The sequence below is a fragment of the Eremothecium gossypii genome, chromosome V, assembly GCF_000091025.4.
Source record: "Eremothecium gossypii ATCC 10895 chromosome V, complete sequence".
Lineage (NCBI taxonomy): Eukaryota > Fungi > Ascomycota > Saccharomycetes > Saccharomycetales > Saccharomycetaceae > Eremothecium > Eremothecium gossypii.
Genome location: NC_005786.2, coordinates 551,880 through 573,710, shown reverse-complemented (window position 1 = coordinate 573,710; position 21,831 = coordinate 551,880). Strand labels below are relative to the sequence as shown.

The 21,831-nt window shown below is 54.9% G+C and overlaps 12 protein-coding genes and 3 non-coding genes across 15 annotated transcripts; 5 read left to right on the top strand and 10 right to left on the bottom strand.

Annotated features, from left to right (window-relative positions):
- Positions 1-58: 58 nt before the first annotated feature.
- Positions 59-2,320, bottom strand: GCN20 (putative AAA family ATPase GCN20; the record flags this gene model as incomplete). The annotated part of the gene is made up of 1 exon (NM_210183.1): positions 59-2,320. One exon carries the CDS (start codon positions 2,318-2,320, stop codon positions 59-61), a length of 2,262 nt encoding a protein of 753 aa, NP_984829.1.
- Positions 2,321-2,441: 121 nt separating this feature from the next.
- On the bottom strand, positions 2,442-2,512 carry AGOS_t0110. Its single transcript has one exon. It is a non-coding gene; the product is annotated as a tRNA-Gly (tRNA).
- Positions 2,513-2,838: 326 nt separating this feature from the next.
- On the top strand, positions 2,839-4,125 carry TSR4 (small subunit rRNA maturation protein TSR4; the record flags this gene model as incomplete). Its single annotated transcript, NM_210182.2, has 1 exon — positions 2,839-4,125. The coding sequence occupies one exon, from the start codon at positions 2,839-2,841 to the stop codon at positions 4,123-4,125; it is 1,287 nt and encodes a 428-aa protein (NP_984828.2).
- Positions 4,126-4,254: 129 nt separating this feature from the next.
- On the bottom strand, positions 4,255-6,270 carry IFM1 (translation initiation factor 2; the record flags this gene model as incomplete). The annotated part of the gene is made up of 1 exon (NM_210181.1): positions 4,255-6,270. One exon carries the CDS (start codon positions 6,268-6,270, stop codon positions 4,255-4,257), a length of 2,016 nt encoding a protein of 671 aa, NP_984827.1.
- Positions 6,271-6,458: 188 nt separating this feature from the next.
- Positions 6,459-7,697, bottom strand: AGOS_AEL035W (trimethyllysine dioxygenase; the record flags this gene model as incomplete). Its single annotated transcript, NM_210180.2, has 1 exon — positions 6,459-7,697. The coding sequence occupies one exon, from the start codon at positions 7,695-7,697 to the stop codon at positions 6,459-6,461; it is 1,239 nt and encodes a 412-aa protein (NP_984826.2).
- Positions 7,698-7,903: 206 nt separating this feature from the next.
- Positions 7,904-8,329, bottom strand: IGD1 (Igd1p; the record flags this gene model as incomplete). The annotated part of the gene is made up of 1 exon (NM_210179.1): positions 7,904-8,329. One exon carries the CDS (start codon positions 8,327-8,329, stop codon positions 7,904-7,906), a length of 426 nt encoding a protein of 141 aa, NP_984825.1.
- A 210-nt stretch (positions 8,330-8,539) lies between these two features.
- Positions 8,540-10,423, bottom strand: LAG2 (Lag2p; the record flags this gene model as incomplete). Its single annotated transcript, NM_001355318.1, has 1 exon — positions 8,540-10,423. The coding sequence occupies one exon, from the start codon at positions 10,421-10,423 to the stop codon at positions 8,540-8,542; it is 1,884 nt and encodes a 627-aa protein (NP_001342268.1).
- Positions 10,424-10,737: 314 nt separating this feature from the next.
- On the top strand, positions 10,738-12,084 carry PGK1 (phosphoglycerate kinase; the record flags this gene model as incomplete). Its single annotated transcript, NM_210177.2, has 1 exon — positions 10,738-12,084. The coding sequence occupies one exon, from the start codon at positions 10,738-10,740 to the stop codon at positions 12,082-12,084; it is 1,347 nt and encodes a 448-aa protein (NP_984823.2).
- A 72-nt stretch (positions 12,085-12,156) lies between these two features.
- On the bottom strand, positions 12,157-13,683 carry POL4 (DNA-directed DNA polymerase IV; the record flags this gene model as incomplete). Its single annotated transcript, NM_210176.1, has 1 exon — positions 12,157-13,683. The coding sequence occupies one exon, from the start codon at positions 13,681-13,683 to the stop codon at positions 12,157-12,159; it is 1,527 nt and encodes a 508-aa protein (NP_984822.1).
- A 14-nt stretch (positions 13,684-13,697) lies between these two features.
- CTO1 (Cto1p) lies at positions 13,698-14,177 on the bottom strand (the record flags this gene model as incomplete). Its single annotated transcript, NM_210175.2, has 1 exon — positions 13,698-14,177. The coding sequence occupies one exon, from the start codon at positions 14,175-14,177 to the stop codon at positions 13,698-13,700; it is 480 nt and encodes a 159-aa protein (NP_984821.2).
- A 298-nt stretch (positions 14,178-14,475) lies between these two features.
- Positions 14,476-14,535, bottom strand: AGOS_AgSNR33. Its single transcript, NR_149376.1, has one exon. It is a non-coding gene; the product is annotated as an AgSNR33 (small nuclear RNA).
- Positions 14,536-14,695: 160 nt separating this feature from the next.
- RBP95 (RNA-binding ribosome assembly factor RBP95) lies at positions 14,696-15,415 on the top strand (the record flags this gene model as incomplete). The annotated part of the gene is made up of 1 exon (NM_210174.2): positions 14,696-15,415. One exon carries the CDS (start codon positions 14,696-14,698, stop codon positions 15,413-15,415), a length of 720 nt encoding a protein of 239 aa, NP_984820.2.
- A 267-nt stretch (positions 15,416-15,682) lies between these two features.
- On the top strand, positions 15,683-17,326 carry AGOS_AEL042C (sugar porter family MFS transporter; the record flags this gene model as incomplete). The annotated part of the gene is made up of 1 exon (NM_210173.2): positions 15,683-17,326. The coding sequence occupies one exon, from the start codon at positions 15,683-15,685 to the stop codon at positions 17,324-17,326; it is 1,644 nt and encodes a 547-aa protein (NP_984819.1).
- Positions 17,327-17,943: 617 nt separating this feature from the next.
- CWH43 (Cwh43p) lies at positions 17,944-20,802 on the bottom strand (the record flags this gene model as incomplete). The annotated part of the gene is made up of 1 exon (NM_210172.2): positions 17,944-20,802. The coding sequence occupies one exon, from the start codon at positions 20,800-20,802 to the stop codon at positions 17,944-17,946; it is 2,859 nt and encodes a 952-aa protein (NP_984818.2).
- An 842-nt stretch (positions 20,803-21,644) lies between these two features.
- Positions 21,645-21,717, top strand: AGOS_t0109. The gene has a single exon. It is a non-coding gene; the product is annotated as a tRNA-Lys (tRNA).
- Positions 21,718-21,831: the final 114 nt, after the last annotated feature.

Sequence of the window (21,831 nt, the reverse complement as noted above, 5' to 3'; positions counted from 1 at the left end):
AAGAAGAGTTATGTATTTAATAAACGTATATTGGTCGCTTATCTAATAGTTACTTAGCTTAGTGTCTTTTAACAACACCGGCAGCATCCGCTGCTTCTAGAATGTATTTCTTGTAATCATGAATGTTACCGTCAAACCTCTTCACCGTACCTGACTCAGAAACCCATATTTCATCACAGACGCTGTCAATCACAGAAATATCATGCGAAACCATTAAAACACCACCAGAGAAGTTCTTTAGAGCTTGAACAAGAGCATCCAAACCAGCTGTATCCAAGTGATTCGACGGTTCGTCAAGAATTAAAATATGCGGACTGTTCAAACATAACGCGGCAAATGCAACTCTGGATTTTTGACCTCCCGAAAGCAATTGCATCTTTTGCAAGCCAAGCGAACCAGTTATACCAAATGCACCGAGATGACGTCTATACTCTTCATCTGTCTTACCTGGGAACGTTTTTGACATCCAATCCACCGCAGAAGCATTCAGATCCATGGAATCGATATGGTGTTGTGTAAAGTAGCCGATCCTCAACCTAGGGTTTCTAGAAACGTGACCCGTTATTGGCCGTAGTTGTTCCATCATAACCTTCAACAAAGTAGTCTTACCACAACCATTGGCACCAACCAAAGCGATTCTAGAATCCATCTGCACATCCAGATTCACATCCTTTAGTAGCAGTTGGCTTTCGTCGTAACCGAAGGAAACATCCTGCAACTGAATAATTGGAGGTGATAGTTTCTCGCAATCAGCAAACTTGAAAGTGATCGACTTCTCCTCCTCTGGTGGTTCTAACACTGGTAATTTCTCAAGTTTCTTGATCCTAGACTGGGCTTCCTGGGACTTCGCCGCGTTATACCTATACTTGTCGATAAATTCTTGCAGATGCTTCCTGTACGCCATCTGGTTATCGTACTCCCTCTGTGCATTTTTACGTCTTTCCTCCTTGGTTGCGTAGAAGGAATCGAAATCTTGACCTCTGTAGTAGTCGAGTCTTTCGTTATGCTGGTAGATTATATCAGTGGCGACTTCATTCAGGAATGATCTATCGTGGGAAACAACCAATACTGTCGCAGGATAAGTTTTCAAATACTCAGCCAAATAAGCAATAGATGGCACGTCCAACATATTGGAAGGTTCATCCAGTAGCAGAAGATCAGGCTGACAAAACAATGCTCTTGCAAGCGAAAGTCTCATTCTCCAACCACCCGAGAAGGAGTTTGTGGGTTTTTGTTGAGCCTCTGTGCTGAAACCAAGACCGTACAATATACTGGCGGCTCTAGCCTCGGCTTTGTCTGATTCCATATCTGCTAACTTTTCGGCGATCTGTTGTAAGTGCGATTCTAAGTCATCGCGCTCATTGTCCAGCTTCTTGACCTCCAGACTATCCTCATCAAATTCGGCCCTTAGTTTATCGATGTCTTGTAGCCTTTCATTAATTTTGAGTTCTTCGCTCAATAATTGCTTTCTCCACACATCGGCATCTAGCACGCTCTGTAAAACCTTTGTATCGTCACCTCTCAGTTCCTGTTCAACATGAAGAATGGAGATGTGCTTTGGAACATTCAATTCTCTCCTAGAAAGCGCCCTCAGTAGTGTAGATTTACCGATACCATTCTGACCAACCAAACCGTATCTACGCCCATAAGATAGTGTTAGCTGAGCGTCAGACAGAATACGCTGGCCATCGCCCACGTATAGATCAAATGTATCAATCTTGATATCCTTCGACTTGCCTGCACCTGAACCAAAGTCCAACGGGTTAATCTTCATGTAGAAAGAATCGTAGTCCTCTTCCTTCGCGCCATTAATCAACTTCGACGCCTCATATTTAACAAACTTGTTGTTTCTCTTTGCAACCTTCTTCGCGATCTTCTCTTCGGCCTTCTTCAGTTTCTTCAGGTCGACTCTGGTTTCCATCTTTCTGCCGGTATGTTCTATATCACCTGTAACACCTAGCATGGCAAGTGAAGAGTTGATATTCGTCTTGCTGTTGTGATTTTGAAGCACATTGATATCCAGCAACCGCTTTGAAGTATCTCCGGTAAGCTCCACTTTCGCCTCGTTCTGCTTCAACTGTTCAAGCAATTGGGCTTTAACCTCTGTAACAAGCTTGGAGATTTTCTCTTTATCTGCTCCGGCATCTATCAGCAGCTCTGTTATAAAGAAGATCTCCTGCTCGAGGTCCAGGCGCTTCGCCAGCACTGCATCGAACGTCGCATTCGACAAGTGATTGAAATATCCGGTAACATAGTCTGTGACGACACTGTCCACCCCGGAAGTAGCCCTGCGAACTTGCGCACTGATATTAGCTGACATTTATGCGACCTATTCCGATGAAGAGGTAGTAATACTACTCTACCAAAAACTAAATCTTTAAAGGCTCCTTTCCTCATCATCACGATAGAAAACTTTTCACAGACTTAGAAGAAGCAAAAATTGCGCAAGCCCGGAATCGAACCGGGGGCCCATCGATGGCAACGATGGATTTTACCACTAAACCACTTGCGCTTAATCAACTGTGGTACTTCATCAAACCGAATCGCGGATTTACTATAATAATACTTAGAGAGCGTCTCATTAGCTTGCAAAAGAAGACAGCGATCTTGGAGAAACACACAGGGAATAACTCCCAATTTTAGTACAGCATTGACATAGTATATGGCGGGTAAATTCCGTAGTGGAGTTCAACGCTCTTGCCATGTCGTGTAGCCCCCAGTAATGAGGCCCGGTGAAAGGTTGTAGCCATTTTTAGCCAATTGGAGTTATGCGAGGTGTATGGATGTTTTGTAGCCTTAGTTTGTATTGTAATGGGCATCGCTCTAGAAGTAGCATAGATGCACATCAACCTTAAAGAACTTCAACGCACGAGAGGCTTCCATCCAGTCATGTCGAACGTCGAAGAGCATGCATCTGATAATGAGAGTGACTACGGGTCTCAACCAGGCGCCGTATATCTCGGTATTGTGGATACTTCGATCAAAGAGTCCGACGAGGTGACAATTGAAGATACGTTCATCGGCGGAGAGCCGGTGTGGTTAGCCGAGGACTCTGTGCCTAAGGAAGAACTGCTTCGGTGTGGTGCCTGTAAGTCCGGAAAGAACCTTAAGTTGCTGCTGCAGGCATTTGCACCTTTAGACCCCGAGCAGACAACAACGATATGCCAGCGGAAGGGAATCAAGCTCAGCACAACGGAATGTATAAACGCAGATGACGACAGAGTGATCTATGTATTTTACTGCACGGCGTGCCCACGGAAGGGGAACTCTGTAATTTCGATCAGAGGTGTTAGAAGAAAGGATGCTCCTAATGACCTAAGCGCAAAGATGGACATTGCTTCGCCCGGGAGAGATTTTCAGCTAAATCCTTTCGGGGTGGGTTCAGAACATGGGACAGGGTCTAAGAATTCTTCTGCTAATCCTTTTAGTATATCTGCTGCAGGTGGGAATCCCTTTGCTTCGGAAGCCGCTAACCCGTTTTCCGCCGTCGATGCTACCTCGCGAGACGACAGCAACAAACGGGAGCTAAAGCCTAGTACGCTACGAAAATTACATGAAGCCCAGCCAGACAAGGTCTTTGAGGCTAGCAAAGCTTTCCCCGGATTTTTCCTTTTTGTAGAGGAGGAGTCCTTTAAGAACAGAACTCCAGACCACCTTCAGTTGCCTAAGAATCTAAAAATTGATAAAACAGCATTTGAAGTTGCGCCCGAAACTGATGAATTGGAGTCTAATCCGGTGAAGTTAGATCCGCGCACCGAAAAGTTGGCGAAGTTCTTGGATGACGATGTGTTCCAAAAATTCCAGGAGATAGTGGGTTACAATCCCTACCAAGTCCTACGCTACGATTATGGCGGTAAACCTTTATATTATGCGCAAGCACCTAACAATTTCGAAGACCTAGTCCCACGTCCATCATACAACCCTTCGTCGGCTCGCATCTTTGAGTTGCAACTAATGCCAAAGATGATATTGGACTTGGAAGAAGAAGTTTCTATTGAAAGTGGCATGGATTGGGGTACTATTATGGTTTTCACAGATATTGAAAACTACATTCCAGACTTCGATGAAAACGGGGTTGGATATGTGAGCGAGTGTGTTAGGGTGCAGTGGGAGCCAAGGTCCTAGTGGGAGTACCGTGTTCGTTGATGTTGACGATACTATGTTGGTCTATGGTATCGAAATCGGGTACTGATGCTTCCTAAAAGAAACAGTGCCTTGTGGTGGGTAGTATGTACATGATTCTACTCTATTTATTTACAAATATCTAGGAACTTTGACTTTTTCATAAACCAATATTTTATCGCCTGCTAAATAATCTTCAAAATCATCGAATGTGACACCACATTCATTTCCTTTGGTTACCTCTTTCGCTGCCTCTTTGCCCTGCTTTAAGGTCGCCAGTTTGCCATCAAAAATGACCTTTTCTTCTGGACCACGTGTGATCTTAACCAATGAGTTTCTAGTGAGTTTACCATTGTTCACTTTGCAACCAGCAATGCGAATCACTTTGTGTTTCAAATCGAACATGAATATTTCTTTGATGTCTGCGGTTGCTATTACCTTATCCTCATAGATAGGCTCCAAATTTTCGGTCAAGCGCTCAGTTACATCCTCAATTAGCTTGTAGATGACAGTGTACTGCCGTATTTCTATCTTTTCTTTGTTGTTTAGAACATCTCCTGGCAAGTTACCTAGATTGAAACAGAGAATGACACTATCCGTTATCCGCGCCAAACTTAAATCATTGATGGTTGGGATCCCCACTGATGCTTCGACGACTTTACATATCACTTCGTCGTTGCCTAGGTGCGATATACTTTCTGTGATAGCTTCCAAGGAACCGTAGAAATCAGCCTTGACAATGAAATTTACACTCCGGGGACCCTCAGGGACAACTGGTTCTGGTTCAGTGTCATCGGTACCCAAATCAGTTGGTGTTTCATGTACTAGGGCCCTTGCTTCATTCATTTTGTCTACAGTACTGGCTTCTTTTTCTAGCTCGATCAGGTGTAAACGCTTGCCAACGTATTTTTTCGCAATAGCCTCAGAGTCTACTTGGATAACTTGGTCGCCTGCCATTGGCAGCTGCTTCCAACCAGTGACTTCAACAGCCTGTGCAGGAGTCGCCATTGCGACCGAAGCACCATTTTCGCCGATCAAATTCCTTACCTTACAATAAGTGTTCCCAGACAGCAATACAGCACCCTTGCGTATGATTCCCTTCTTTATTAGAACTGTACTAACGTTCCCCAGTGTTTTCTGGACTTCACTTTCCAAGATCCAACCTTCTACTAGGGTATTTTTCCCTACCTCAGCCTGCAATTCCATGCCATCGCTAACCAAGATAATATTCTCCTCCAGTAGATCCATATTCTCTCCCGACTTCGCACTAATCGGGATGACTGGCACGTTTCCACCCAGATCTTCAGCATGTATTTCATGCTGTAGCAAATCATTCATTATTTTGTTGATCACAGTTTCCTTTTCTTTTGCCGACCGGAGTTTGTCCACCTTGGTTATGGCGACAATCAGCTCATTCCCTGATTTTTTGACATGCTTAATCGCTTCAATGGTCTGGGGTTTAATTGAGTCTTCGGCAGATACTACCAAGACAACGATATCGGTAATATTCGCGCCCCGTTCCCTCATCTTCAAAAATGCTTCGTGCCCGGGCGTATCCAAAAACGTGATCTTCCGCTTCGAAACAGGTGTGACAACCTGGAACGCACCAATGTGTTGTGTAATGCCACCAAACTCCTGCGAAACGATGCTCGACTTCCGCAGATAGTCCAATATGGTGGTTTTGCCGTGATCAACGTGACCCATAATCGTCACAACAGGTGGCCGGTCCTTCAGGGCCTTCGGGTCTGCAGGCTGCTTCAATTCATCGTAAACGTTCTCCGGAGTGACAATTTCCCTGCCGGAGGGCAGTTGGTAGCTATACTCCTCCAATATTAGCTCGATGTAGTCTCTGGAAATAATGTAGTCCGCCTTGGCCTTTTCAAACCCAAGCTTCTTTAAATCACCAATAAGCGTGTTGATGTTCATCTTCAAGAGATTAGCCAGATTATTCGCCGAGATATAGGGCGGGATTGGAAAGGTAAGAGGCTTCAACTTGGCCTTCGGGCGCTTTAATTTTGCTTTCTTTGGTCGTTTCGCATACTGCCGGCTAGCTGTCCATGCTACAGGCTGTATCGGAGCCCAGGCATGCCGTCCCGGCGCCAGTAATTGTCGTGAGACAACACTTGTACTCCTTCTAAGGAGAAACATGATTTGTAGTATCTCTGGACGCTGTCGGTTCCGCCTGTACTAATAATGCACACAACCCATATTACTGCAGGCATCAAGAAAGTTTTCTAAGAAATCTTCAGTCACGTGACTATATTGTAGGTGTCATAGCATTGTCAAGATACAAGGTTATATATCATAGACATAATTCATTAGAATATAAGATCAATTTACTGATATATCTCATCTTTGATGGCTTCTCTGTCGAATACAATGGAGCGGAACCTGGCCAAAAAGTCGTCCCTGGTCAAGTAGGAACCACATAGTCGTCTGCAGCCAGTGAAGGAAGTCCGCGCATGCAAGACTCTCCAATTATCAAATATGAAGATGGTTCCCGGCTGCATTTTGAACTGCACGTAGTTCTTCTCATCTTTTATCAAGGAATCGAGGCGGAATAGAGCCTGGTAAACCTGGGGAACAGTGTATGGCGAGCCAGGCGCCAGTGGTGCCTGCGAGATCCGATCGCTTGTGTTCCACCGACACTGTTCCAGCTCACCTGTAGCATCGAGGGTCAGCGTTGGGTAATCCGCCTGGTAGAACACGCTGTCAAGCTCGCCCGACTGGTGGAATGCCAGGGGATGCTCGGTCAAGACCTTGTAGGTCGTGCGCCAAGACTCGTCCTGCGCCGCGAGCTCGCGCAGCTGGTCGACGACCTTCGCGACGTCCACTATCTGGGTCTCACCGCCCTCTCCACCCGAATGCTCCAGCAGGTGAAACAGCTGCAACCCGGGAAGCTCGTGCCAGTAGTTTCCGTCCGTGTGCATGCTGATGCCGACCGTCGTGTAGGCGGTGTCGTGCTTGGCAAGGTCCGACGTGAACTCCCATACCCCGGTGTCGTAGTGCGTGGGCCTTATTATCGAGATCAACTCGGAAACCGTCTTGGTGGCCTCAATGCTTACGGGCACATTCCGCACAAACGTGAACCCAAACTCGTATATCTCCCGGAGCACGGTGGGCAACTCGCTGGGCAGGTTGTCATATCGGGTGCAGAAGTGCGCGCCGTCGCCGAGCAGCTTATTAAACTCCGCGCGGTCCCAGTGCGACTTCGCAGGCAATGAAAGCGCCTTGGGCTTCGTCGACAACGGAGGCTGGTAGCTATGGCGACGCAGCCAGTCCTCCGAGAATTCGCTTACGTGCTCGTCCGGCCATCTCACCCGAAGCTTGCCCTCTCGGATCTCAAACTCGGCCTCTTTGGGAGCCTCTGCGGAGTATGACTGCCGACACACTTTCCATGGCAGCTCGTCGAAGGTATCTAGCGTCCGCTGAACCGTTGCGTCGTGGAAGCACTCCGTGCAGGTGCAATTGTCGCGCAGATATATCCAATGGAACACCGATGACTCCGCGCACAGCGCGAGCTCGACATACGAGTCAAAAATGGTGTCCGCCTTCTTCAAACTTTTGATTTCCATGGCTCCACTACAGCTACTCTGACATTCCGGGGCTCTCAACCGGCATGCTTTCAGCTAGTGGATCTTTATATATTTATGTAAACCGGTTGTGGGGTCAGCGATCCCGGAAGTAGCGACGGGAGACCGAGCGAAGGCACCTCTGGACATTCGGCTTCAGTAAGCAGCCAGAGGTGCTGCGGTCAAGCCCAGCATCCTGAATCAGGCCATTATTTACTGAACATGTGCAATCGTTGATAAACATTCTTCTTGAAGTCTTCATATAGCGAGGGCCGTCTTTTCAACAGAGGCCGGTCGCGTCCGGTCAGGGAGTCTTGAGCTTGTTGCTGGGTGTGCGACTCGTTTTCATGCTCTTCCGCCACAAGGGCGTCTGCGCTGGCAGAGCGGAGCAAGTCTTGTAGCCGTCGAGGAGACGCCCGCGGTTGCACCATGTTCTCGATCGCCTGGGGGTGATCCGCGCCACTAGCCACGGATGACTTGGGAAGACCAGCGGCCGTAGATCTGTCGCGTGACAAAAGCTCGTCCCGGTAGTGGCTGGTGGGGAACCGCGAGAACTGGGAGACGCAAGCCAATGGGGTGCTCTGTGGCGCCGGTGGCTCGTCTAGGCAGGTAAAGTCCTCGCTGGGGGCCGACATGGTTAGCGTTCCTGCTTTCTGTGTGGGAGAGGCGGATGTAGCACGCCTGGGGTGGCGGCATCTGCGAAAGTAAGTTGGTGGCGAGGGGAAATATAGTATCTGTGTCCGTCGTAGTTGCGGCAGGTCCGAACTGGTGCACAACACCTGGTCCCCCCGACGAGAACAGAAACGTGGCTAAGAGGGCCTGTGCCGGACAGCCGCAACGCGGCGTCACAAACTACTGGCGATGAGGGCAAAGCGCGCAGCTAGGTGCGCGGTTTCCGCTGGGTACTGTACAGATGCCTGGTCTATGACGCTCTGGACAAGCTCGGCGTCGTAGTGCGCGAGGAGACCGCCGTAGCGCTCGACCGCCATGTCCAGAATCTCAAGGGAGATCCCCTTGAGCGGCACATCGCGCAGCGGGTACTTCAGCAACTCCAGCAGGTGCGTGACCTGGTTGTAGTCCCACGAGACAGCGGCGTCCTCCAGCCACGAGAGCAGAGCCCGCGCCACCAGCGCGCGGATGTGCGTAGACTCGTCCTCGCGTTGCTTCATGGTGCCGACCTGCATGACGTGGACGAAGCGCTTCGGGGGCTTGAGCGGCGGGATCATGAGTGGGATCACGGTCGCGCGGTAGAACGCGTACTCGTCGCCCACCCAGGCCAGCATCTCAATGCACCACTGGTGGACGTTCAGCGACACGGAGTCCAGCGCCAACAGGTCGGCGACCAGCCGCAGAGTGCTGTCGACATACGGCTTCGACGCGACGCGCCTGTTCTGCCACTGCTGCAACAGCTCGGTCGGCACGGAGCCGGAGTTTGCATGGGCGTACACCGCCGCCCGCAGCTCCGCGGGGATGCCGTCGCCGGGCGCCAGGAACCGGCTCCGCTCGGGCCGCGCCGCCGCCAGCTCTGCGGCCTGCGCCGGCGAGAGCGCTGGCAACGCCTCCTGCGCAACGTCCCCGAACTGCCGGATCGTCCAGTCCACGAACGCCGCGTGCCGCGCCGTCAGTGCCACCAGCTGCGGCTGCAGCTCCGCTGCAAACGGCGCCGGCAGCCGTTGCACCGCCTGCACCGTCTCGGCCGGCAGCGCCGGCAGCGCGCCCAGCAGCGCCACCGCGGCCGCGCCCAGCTGCACGCAGTCGCGCTGTCGCGCCGCGCCCTGGTCCTCGTCCTCGCTCAGCATCAGCTCGCTGCCCTCGTCCGATAGCTGCAGATCGTCCGCATCATCCTCCGCGGCTCCCCCGCCGACGGTCGGCTCCGCGTGCCAGCTAGCCGCGGTTGCCAGCGCTTCCGCGCAGCGCGCGCACACCGCGCGCAGCAGCTCCGCGTCCGCGCGCAGCATCAGCACACACAGGTGCCGCACCAGTCGGAACCCCGCCGGCCCGCTGCCCAGCTCGCCCACCGCCCACCGCCGCACCACCGCCGGCCACACGCGCCCAAACTTCAGCGCGTGCGCCCGCGCGACCTGCTCCAGCAGCTCCGCATCCTCACACCGCGCCAGCACCCGCGCCGCGCGCGCGCCGCCCACGCCGCCTACCACCGCCACCACCGCGCCGCGCGCGTCCGCGCTCCCGGCCCGCCTCGCCTCCGCGTACACCGCGTCCACCAGCTCGTCGCTCTGCACCGTGCCCCCGCTGCACAGCGCCGCTAGCACCCGGTGCCACAGCGCCGACGGCTCGCGCTCCCGCGCCAGCGCCCGCACGTACGCCGCAACGTCCCCCTCATCCACGTCACGTGCTCGCCGCCCGCCGCCCCCGAGCACCGCCCTAAGGTACTGCAGCACCACCTCCCACCGCCGCCCCTGGCCGCTGCCGCCGAGCTCGCCCACCAGCTGCGCCACTACGTACGGCACCGCGCAGTCGCCGATCCCCGCCAGCAGCTCCCGGCACACCATGCCCTGCACCTCCGACTGGTCGTCCAGGGACCGCACGATCACCTCATGCGTCACCGCCTTGAGCGTCCCGGGCAGCCCGTCCAGCCCCTGCAGCACGTGGTCCTGCCGGTTTCGCAGTTCGCCGCACAGCTCCCGCACCGCCATGTACCGAAGATCTACATCCTCCTGCTCGCGATAGCGCATCACGCACCGCAGCGCGCTCTCCATCTCCGTCTCCATCCTTGCGCTTGCCCGTATCTGCCAACAAGCCGTCCAGAACGCCGCTGCTTAGTACGAGCTCGTCACGTGCGACTGCCAGCTTCCTGTTCTGTGGAAGCCGGCTTCTCCCCTGGCTTTTTCCGTAGCATGACGCCGGGGCTCACCAGAGAACGAGGAAGAATTTCCAGTTGGCGAGCACAGGCCAGGCGGGCTCCCTACGGGTACCGTGGGGCGAGCAAGGCAGGGCAATGATGCAATAAGCGCAGGCCGGCACGCAATTGAGCGAGCAACGTGCACGAGGATTTTTCTGGGGGCGAAAAAAGCGAGTATAAAGGATGGGCCGGTCGTGGGGTCTGCTCTGGATGGCGTGCTTGCTGTACGGCGTGTTCACAGAGTGTCGCAGATCTTCACAGCACGCACACACAGGAAAAATGTCGCTATCCTCTAAGCTAACAGTCAAGGACCTGAGCCTTGCGGGCAAACGCGTGTTCATCCGCGTGGACTTCAACGTGCCGCTAGACGGGAAGACGATCACGTCGAACCAGCGCATTGTGGCCGCGCTACCCACGATCAAGTACGTGTTGGAGCAGGGCCCCAAGGCGGTGGTGTTGGCGTCGCACCTAGGGCGGCCCAACGGCGAGCGCAACGAGAAGTACTCGTTGGCGCCGGTGGCCGCGGAGCTGGAGAAGCTGCTGGGCCAGAAGGTGAACTTCCTGGACGACTGCGTGGGCGAGCACGTGACCGCTGCGGTCAACGGCGCGGCTGCGGGGTCCGTGTTCCTGCTTGAGAACCTGCGGTTCCACATCGAGGAGGAGGGCTCGCGCAAGGTGGACGGCGAGAAGGTCAAGGCGTCTGCGGAGGACGTGCAGAAGTTCCGCCAGGGCCTCATGTCGCTCGCGGACGTCTACGTCAACGACGCCTTCGGCACCGCGCACAGAGCGCACTCCTCGATGGTCGGCTTCGAGCTGCCTGAGAGGGCCGGCGGCTTCTTGTTGTCGCGCGAGCTGGAGTACTTCAGCAAGGCGTTGGAGAACCCTACGAGACCCTTCTTGGCGATCCTGGGCGGTGCCAAGGTTGCCGACAAGATCCAGTTGATCGACAACTTGTTGGACAAGGTCGACTCGATTGTGATCGGCGGTGGCATGGCCTTCACCTTCAAGAAGGTGCTTGAGAACATGGAGATCGGTAACTCCATCTACGACAAGGCGGGTGCCGAGATCGTTCCTAAGCTAGCGGAGAAGGCCAAGAAGAACGGCGTCAAGATCGTGTTGCCTGTGGACTTCGTGATCGGCGACGACTTCTCCCAGGACGCCAACACCAAGATTGTCTCTGCCTCCGAGGGCATTCCATCCGGCTGGGAGGGTCTAGACTGTGGTCCTGAGTCCAGAAAGCTGTTCAGCGAGACCATCGCGAGCGCGAAGACCATCGTGTGGAACGGCCCACCAGGTGTCTTTGAGATTCCAAAGTTCTCCGAGGGTACCCAGGCCATGCTTGCGGCCGCTGTCAAGGCCTCCGAGGCTGGCAGCACCGTCATCATCGGCGGTGGTGACACCGCTACCGTGGCCAAGAAGTACGGTGTGGTCGAGAAGATCTCCCATGTGTCCACCGGTGGTGGTGCCTCCCTAGAGCTATTGGAGGGTAAGGACCTACCAGGTGTCACCTTCTTGTCCAGCAAGCAGTAGATGCGTCCGCGCGCCTGCCGGCTTGAATAGATAATAAACTATATACGCACGTAATGGAAAGTTGAGAAACTACTATATGCGCCTGTTGCGCTGCTCGTCCGTGGGCTCCAGCCGCGGGAACCCGAGCAGCTCCATGATGCGGTACTCGTCCGCGCTCTCGACGCACGCGCCGCTCGACTTGTCAAACAGGCCGTGCTGATTCAGCGTCATGCCCTGCGCGGAGGCCCGCGTCCGCAGAGCCTTGTTGAAAGTGTCGTTGCCGATGAAGTACAACAGGCATGCGCCGCGCTCGCTCCACTTGCACGTCAGTAGGTCGAGTCGGCGGCACGGCCGCGCGGAACCGCTGGCGTGCGGCGCAAATAGCTCGCGGTCTTGAGCCACATACGGGATCGCAGGCGCCCCCGGCGGAACCGGCGCCTTTCCGGGCAGTCGTACTCCGCTGTAGAACCGTGCCAGTGTGTCCTTCTCGCTTAGCCGCCCAGAAACACTCACTCCGAGCCCGCGGGCCAGGGAATGCACTGCGGGGTCAAAAAGTGGCTGCAGCCGTTTGCTGAGATGCAGCGGGCACTCCACGTAGCCGATGCTCACCAGTCGCTGCACCAGCGCTGTGAGGTCGTCCGCCAGCACCTCGGGGTCGTCGCAGCCCTCGCGGTACAGCACGACGTCGATGTCTCCGCACGTGGTGCTGCCGCGGCTATACGAGCCCGCAATGACCACGCTCATCCCCGCAGGAGCGCACTGCTCGAGAACGGCCGCGTGCTCGCCCACCTCGTCGCGCGGGATCCGCAGCTGCCAGTCCTCGTAGAACCTCATCCCGTACAACATCGCCCACGGCAGCCGCCACTGTGGCGACGCGCGCAGCACGTCCGCAAAGGACTCAAACCCAAGCGCGCGCCACTGCTGCGCGCGCCCCGGCCCCACGTCGTGACACGCCGCGAAGTAGCGCACGATCCGCTCATCCGGCGTCAGCTCCAGCTCCAGCCCAGGCACGCTACCGCCCGCCGCCAGCAGCGCGATCTTCTGCGCGATCCCGTCCCCGACGTTTGGCAGCGATCGCGCCTGCTCATACGTTTGGATGCTGTACGGCAGCTCCAATACCGCCTCACGGGCCAGGAGGTACGCCCTATTGCGGAACGCCTCCCCCTGCAGCCGGCACCTTTCTGCCAACTGTTGCAGCGCACAGGCCACCTTGGCATTGCCTTCCAACGGCGTCGCGGGCCGAGCAGCTGCTGCAGCAGCAGAATGCTCCGACTCACGCCGCCTTTTGCCTAGCCGTTTGCCTTCCGCACGTTGGGGCGGCTTTACAGCGTAATTTTCCTTGTTCAGCAATTGTCCGGCCTTGACGCAGTCTGAAACCCACGACAGCCGCACTGCTCCCTTGCGCCAGGTGCCCGGCCGCTGCTCCTCAAGCTCAAACAGCTCTCTATTCTTGACCTCCCCTGTCGCCGTCAGATACTGGTCCGGGACTAGGTATGTGATGGGGCTGTCGCCCGCCCCCTCTTGCAGGGACCCGCCGTGGCGCCGCAGGACTTGGGCCACGATGCGCGCCCGCGGCGTGCTGCCATTGGGCAGGAATACAAAGCTATGATCCTTGAACATGGTGTAGAACTAGTTTAAACGGTCGTGGTGGAACGGTCGCTTTGCTGCACCAGCGCGGCCAAAGCCCCCCAGTCCCTGACGCACCAGACGCCGTGGAGCAGCTGCACGTGACGCCAGGCGCCGCTCGGTGCACGTGCTCCCAGCAGCGCGGCCAGGCGTTGCAGCTGCGCGTCGCTGGTGTAGATCAACACGCCCGTGACGTCGGGGCGCAGCACGCAGGGCAGATCGCTCTCGCTGTCGCCCACGTACCAGACGTCTGCGCCGCCCACGGCCGCGACGAGGTGGCCCAGTATTACGTACTTGTCGTAGCCCGTCACCACACCGCGCGTGAAGCGCCCGGTATACCGCGCGCCCGCGCGCTCCAGCGCGTTGCAGCGGATCTGCGCGGGCGGCACGCGGCTGACGCGCGCGATGTACTCGCGGCTCCAGCCGAGCGACAGCACGTGCGTAGCCGCGAACAGCGCGCAGGCCGCGTAGAAACCCGGTCGCGCCAGCGCGCGCCCCGGCAGCTGGTGCACGCGCGCGACGGGCACGCCGCGGAAGTAGCCACAGGCCTCCAGCGCGCGGAGGCTCGCCTGCTCGCGCGCGGCGACAGCACGCTGGAACTGCAGCTCGCGCTGCAGAAGGCTGGGCGCGGGCCCGCGCACAGGCGCGGGCGCCGCGGCGTACGCACGCGCGAACGCGTCGAACGGTGGCGCGCCGCGCCGCCCGAGTGTCGCGAGCAGCGCCAGCGTGTCGCGCACCGTGATGGTCTCGTCAAAGTCTGCTACGAGCACGCGTAGACGCGCGCTATGTGCACACATTTCTATATCGACCGCCAGTGGAAGCTGCGCGGCCAACTCAAACTCGTGTGTGTTGCTCTCGGGCCCACTACGTGTCCCGGCCAGTGTGTTCTGTCCAGGGCTGTTGTGGTCGGCCCCACCGAGTGGTGTGCAGAGGAGAGAACCCTGCACACGGCAGATTTTTTTTTCACCGTCTGGCCCTCTGCTCACCACCCTCATCGCATCGCACCATGTCGCATGTCCCAGCCTGGAAGAGAATTCAGATCCGTCAGCAGCAGCAACAGCTCAGCACGGATGAGGAGGATGCCCTCAACGTAACCACGCACCTGGCAACCGGCCGGCCGCGCGGCCAGCACCGCGCCGCTGACCCCGCGCAACGTATCCGCAAGCCTGCGAAGCGTGAAAAACTCCCCAGTTCTGAGCGCAAGCAGCGCACGGCTACAGTCCTGCGCGACCAGCTACGCTACCTGCTGGACTTCTATTTAGAGAAAGTCCCCGACGAGCCCCTGCCTGCCGCGCTGCTGCAGCAGCCGGCGGTTGCTGCGTATGTGGACGCTCGCCCGTCCGCCGAAGAAGCAGTCGTCGCTCCATCGTGGAAGTTCAGCAAACAGAAGCAGAATTGGCTGATTAAGCATCTGCATGATATCGACGCTTTACCCTCCGCCTACGATCCTCTGCTGCGGCTCTATCTCCGCGGGCTTGGCGACCGCGCGCGGGCTGCAGTTATCGCGCGGTGCACAGATACGCTGCGTAGCTGGGAAGACTACACCGCGGCCGAGGAAGAGCACGCGCGTCGTGTTGTGGACGCAACCGCGCCAGCCGATGGCGCGTCTGAACCCACCGCGGCGCCCACCCCCCCATGTTCCGTTGCCGTGAAGGACCGCTGTGCAGGGCTGTTTGAGGCCCTTTCGGCACAGTCTTCCCCATCCGCAGCCCCGGATAATATCTAGACTGCGACAGATATTCCGAGATGCTCGATCATCACTTTCGTGAGGCCGCTACCCCACCCGGGTGCCTACCTCCCACTACGTCGGCCCAGGTTTTTCCTCGATTACTCCGTCATTACTGTGACGGACTTCTGTTGGAAGCCTGAAACTCGATTCAATGCTAGCGCGATCGAGATCGCCCGTGCGGGCGGTGGCTGTATTCCCCGAGTATTTAAGATGGGGCGGGTATGGTCTAGCCTGCCGTACCATAAGTGTGTATAGAGAGCCAAGATGACACTGGTGGACAAGCTTTTGCTCAGAAATATTGAATACAAGGGCACCGCGTACGACTACTTTCCCAAGGTCTACAATGTGTACCTGGTGGCGGTTGTTGCGTGCATCTCGGGGATGATGTTTGGCTTTGATATCTCGTCGATGTCTTCGATGCAGGACTTTGAGCCCTACAAGGACTACTTTAAACATCCAAACGAACTGACGCAGGGCGGTATCACGGCCTCGATGGCTGCTGGTTCCCTGTTAGGATCCATCCTTTCGCCCGGTATCTCGGACGCTTTTGGTCGTCGGGTGTCATTGCACATGTGTTCCAGTCTGTGGATTATTGGCGCGGTGCTGCAAACTGCAGCGCAGAACCAGGCGATGCTTTTTGTGGGGCGCATTGTTGCGGGGCTTGGTGTTGGCTTCGGGTCATCGGTCGCGCCAGTGTACACTGCTGAGGTGTCTCCGCCAAAGATCAGAGGTGCTGTGGGAGGTTTGTTCCAGCTGTCGGTCACGGTCGGGATCTTGGTCATGTTCCTGATCGGGTACGGATCTGTGTCGTTGAATTCGGTGGCGTCCTTCCGTGTGGCGTGGTCAATGCAACTCGTGCCAGGCGTGGTGTTGCTGTTGGCCACATTCCTGCTTCCTGAGTCACCTCGGTGGCTAGCTAACCATGGCCGGTGGGATGAGACCACTCTTGTTGTCGAGAAAGTCGGGCGCAGTGTCAATGTCAGCGATGAAGAGCTGCGCATACACATCAACGAGATCCGCGAGCGCGTGGCCCTGGATGAAATGGCCCGCGATTTCACTTACGCCGACCTGTTCCGCCGCAAGACACAACGCAAGATTTTCATTGGTATGGCTGCGCAGATGTGGCAGCAACTCTGTGGTATGAATGTGATGATGTACTATATTGTCCATGTGTTCAAAATGGCTGGATTCTCGGGCAATCAGAACCTGGTCTCTTCGATAGTGCAGTATGTGCTAAACGTGGGCATGACCATCCCCTCTCTATTTTTGGTTGATCGTGCAGGGCGCCGGCCTGTCTTGATCATCGGAGGTGTGTTGATGTTCACCTGGCTTTACGCTGTGGCCGGAATTCTTGCCACTTATTCTGTTCCTCGCCCTAATGGTGTGGAAGGCAACACCACTGTTCGGATTGAGATTCCGCCCGAGAGGAGCTCCGCGGCCAAAGCTGTCATTGTCTGTTCTTATCTGTTCGTGTGTTCCTTTGCTCCTACCTGGGGTATCGGTATCTGGGTGTACTGCGCAGAGATTTTCAATAACATTGAGCGTGCCCGCGGTTCGGCTCTGTGTACCTCTGTCAACTGGGCCTTCAACTTTGCCCTTGCCATGTTTGTGCCAACGGCGTTTAAGAATATCACTTGGAGGACATACATTATTTTTGGCACATTCTCTGTCGCGCTGACGATCCACGCATTCCTGTCGTTCCCTGAAACAAAGGGTAAGACTCTAGAGGAAATTGACGAAATGTGGGACGCCCATATTCCGGCCTGGCGCACCGCCAGTTACAAGCCCGAGCTTGCCCAAATGGCAGCGCCAAAACTTTCTTCAGGCAGCATTTCCGACGCCACAGGCGGGCTTCACGAGAAAAAGGCGGCTGCCGGCAGCCCTGGTGCCAGTGCTGGCTCTTCCTAGCCTGTAGTTATCTGTTCCAGCGTTCGACTTTCTATGATCACCCTTGACAGTCAAAATTAATTAATATCCTAGCTCGCGCAGTGAGGTGCAAATGACGTTCCGAGCATACACGTGCCTGCAACTGAAGATCCTCGAGCACTTCTGCTATCTTATGATATCTGATTCAATAGCCCCGTTTTGTATAGGTCATCCGTGTGGTGACTTCTATGTACGTGCACTCTACCCCTCTCTGTCATCGTGTATGATCATCTCTAAAAGAACCAGAAAATTTAAGAATTGCGGATGTTTCATTGCTTAGTGAAAACCGCTTTCCGTACAAGTTTGCATCGGTGTGTACTATGAGCACAGAGCCTGCGTGTGACGGCTCAGGGCAGGCCGCTGAGTCTGAATTGGAGTTTCCGAACTTGATTATCGAGGAAGTGGAGGTATGCGACTTTGCTACGTTAGACGTTGAGAGAGACGAGGCTGAGCGCGATGACGCAGCACGGAGCGCCCGCCGGGGCAACAGACAGCGTAAGGGAGGCGCCCGGCCAGGCGGGGGTGTCTAGAACGTTATTCCTGTAGTTTGATATGGGATAAGTTGACTATACATAGGTTATATTGCACACGGACTTTAATCATTCATAATACCGAGGCTCGTTAAAAACATGGTAACGGTGACCCCTCACACCGTCTCCAAGGAACTTGTCTGGAAAGCGGAGGGTGTCATTCACCTGTGATTTTTCCACCCGTTTCAGGCCTTGTGACACCCCATTATGAACTTGAAACTTTCCTACCTGTAGTTCAGTGTCGGTGATAGTGCTCCTGGAGACTCTCGCGAATCCAGTCCTCTTCAAGTTTTTGTATAGGATATACTGGCACCATCTGTCGTCATCTTCAAAGTCTATATCTTGCATTCCAGAAGCTTCCCCGACGTACGTGTGGTAGTTGCCTTCGTTTGGCTTCGTGACTAGATAACTTAGTAGGATAGCCGGTCTATCGCGAGCACCCATAATATCACGAAGAGCTTCACTTTGCAACTTCCTATCAAGAACATCTTCTTCCTGTCCACTGTGGAAAACATATACGTCCACGAGTTCGCCGTAGGCTTCGATCACGGCATGGATCACCGGGGCCAATTCCCCCACAGGCGATGGTAGGAGATGGTGCGTACTTTCCACGATAGGGAATTTCGAGAGCAACACAGCACCCCAGGTATGTTTATTTGGCCCGGGTCCGTAATCCGCGTACATCTGTAACTCATGTGACATGCGTGCTGTGAGGTCCCGGTTGCCCGTGGTGATGCGCTGTGTGTCAGTTTCTAACAACCCGACTAGATCTAATTCCATATCGCGGATCAAATCGATCATCCGATTTTCACTTGCCCATAGATCGTTGTCAAGACCAAAGTGGATGGTCCAGATACCTGCAGTAATCAAATTTGCATCAGGATGGTAAGGCTGCGGTACACCGGTGGGCTTTAGCTGTTCGACGCTATACGCTATAGCCACCATAACACCAACCAAGACTATGGTAACACGCTTCATGAAAGCAGCACTGATAGGGACGGATAATGGATAATCGCAGGAGCCTAGAAGGATACACATCGTGGATGCAGTTAGAACCCAGTGCAAACGTTCGCGCAAGACCCATCCGAAGGGGACGAAGGCGTAAGCAACAGTCCACACATGAGATAATGTTAGGAGGATATAAACGACAAAGGAACCCACAAGCGAAAAGTAGCTAGCCTTGTTCATGGTGATGAAGTAATTTGGAATAAACAACATGATGGAAACAGCGTATGGTAGACCGCCGAAAACAAATTTGTACCATCCAGTTATGTGCGATGTGCTTAGAACCGCGGTTGAAAGAGCCAACAGCCATCTGCTAGTGGATCCAGGGCTCTCTGCAAACCGCTTGGATAGGTGCACTCCCACAACCATTGCAACACAGGTTAGCCCCGTAAATGGCCATGCCAAAGGGCCCATCTTCGCAGATTGCGACCATCCCTCCCAGCACCAGTATATCAAGGTCGAGGACTCCGTTAGCGATTGATGGATCGCGAAAACTAACGCACCAAACCCGACGGAAGCCAGAGCTCTCTTGTAAAGTGGCAAGATAGTGTATGTCTGGCCGGATGGCTCAGAGGATTTCTTGCGAGCATAGTGGCAGCGATTGACATATGGAGTTATCATTGCAAAAGCAGTGGCAATAGCAAGACCGGTTTTGTTCCAACCGCCGTTCTCTTCTTTCATTATTGGCCACAAGGGATTGTTCGAGTAGAAGGCCATCTTCAACACAACGCTCGCAACAAGGCCTAGAGACCAAGTAATGGCAAACTGCGCGACACGCGCGTTGTCCTTCACAATGCTCTTCAAGGTCACTGCAAAGTTCATCGTGCTGAGACCCGTGGCAACCGCAACCGTCATCAACCTCCACTCCGGTTTCTCAACTATGTACGCTCCGATACCGATTACATTAGCAAGTAAAGGGCCGTACTGTTGAATCAACGTTGGGAAAAATGGAACATAAAGCAGAACTGGGCTCAATACCGCCGCTATCACCGCCTCATAGCCGGAGATACCCATGTACCAGAGCGGGAAAAACCATATCATACACAATAGGGCAGTCAAGTTCGTCCAGAACATAAACGAGTCAAAGGTACTGACAACAATGTAAAACAGACTTGCCTGATTGGTGATGGGCTCGTCCGGCAGGTAAACGAGTTTCTCGTGCTCCTGCGTGATAATCACCTCCTCCAGCATTTCCTCCATTGCGCCGCCGCCGAGTCCCTTGCCGGCGCTAGACAGCAGGGTGCTTGTCTTGGACTGCAGCACCCCCACCGAAGGCCTGCTGCCCTGGGTGCCGAACGTTATCGTGAGGTCCTCCATGTCTGCGTAGCTGAGCCCATCAAAGAGAATGTCCAAAATAATCAAGGACCACTCGAAGTACGCGTAGATAGAGTACGCGCCCGCCCGCTTCTTGACATTGTGCTGTATAAACCAGTAGATTAGCGGTACGAGCGTGCCGAAGAATGCCCCCCCGACCACCTTCCGCAGCGCCCGGTTATGCGTCGCGTGCCGCACCACGAACACGCACCACGGGATTGTCAACACGATGTACGCGATCATGAACACATCGTGCGCGTCGTGGTCGTCCGAACTCGTAATGTACACCCACCCCCCGCACGTCATCGTCCGAGTAAACCCGGCCATGACTCCCAGTGCCGAGCGGCTCCGCACCCAGTGCATCAACAACAACAGGAACCTCGGAAAGGCTGTCACCGCAATCAAAACCTGGAAGAGCGAGCGTTCGGGGTACCGATCCCCAATTGTCGCAGACACGCTTGGGAACCACTCATCCGGGTACCCGTAGTGCGCGTTGCGCACGATCTTATGGAAGTGTAATTGGTAGCCAACCACAAGAGCGCAAATAAAAGCACTGGACGCAAACAAACTGTGCAAATGCACAATATGTTTTCCGTTGACTGATGTCATCTTTATTCTGCAGTAAGGAGACAGATATGGGGAGTAGCAGACGTTATGACGAGTGCCGGCCTTTTTTTATGCTAGTGCCTCGAGCAAGTTTCAAAAAGTTGCCTGCTTGGAAATATCTAGATGCACGCGTTCGGCTGCGTTTCGCTTGCTGATTATTTCGTGTTTAGCTCGTGCAGTGCCCAGAGATTGCAGCAGCCGGCTGATCTAAAGTAGTGATATAGTGTGCCGCCTTGGCGTCTGTTGTGCACGTGATCCCGAGTATTACCAATCACATAGCGGCAGATGGCTCGCGACAGCGCCTGCAAGATGACTCGGCGCATGCCCTGCGGTGCAGGCTACATGCGGGCGTGCAGGACGGTGCCAAGCCGCGACGAAGGGGCTGCGAAGGGGGCGAACTTAGCGGGGACGCGGCGGCTGGCCGTCCTGCTGCTGTGACCGCGATAAAAACGTCTCCGGTGGCTGGCAACCCATTAGGGGAGTAGTACGTAGAAAGGAGATCGGCAGTTGGGCTTGGCTCCGGCTGGGCACATAACACAGCCGGGCATGGCAGCACCTGGTCAGGCACTCGCGGAGCCCGCAGGTTGCAGCGCACATGCAACACACCCTTACAGTGTTTGTATTTTGTGAATCAGGACGGCGTTTTCGGGTGGCAATGACGAGTTCCGGTGGCGCCTGCCAGCACAGAAAAGCAGCGGTGGCAGGCGGCGGGGCCGGGATGAGGCGAGACGGGCGCGTGCTGCGCGGTTGCCGTGCGTCAGGGGCGCGGGCTGCAGGGCGTGGCACGTGGCGTGACACTAGTGGTATAGGGCATGCCTGTGGTATGCGTTCCACAAGAATTAGGGGCCTTGTTGGCGCAATCGGTAGCGCGTATGACTCTTAATCATAAGGTTACGGGTTCGAGCCCCGTACAGGGCTTAATTTTTATGCGACGCTTCGGCACACGTGATTTGCCAGTGAGTTCATGCCGTGTATTGGCGATATATAGGATAGGTAACTAGGGCGACAGTCAAACGTCCAGGTACAGTAAGA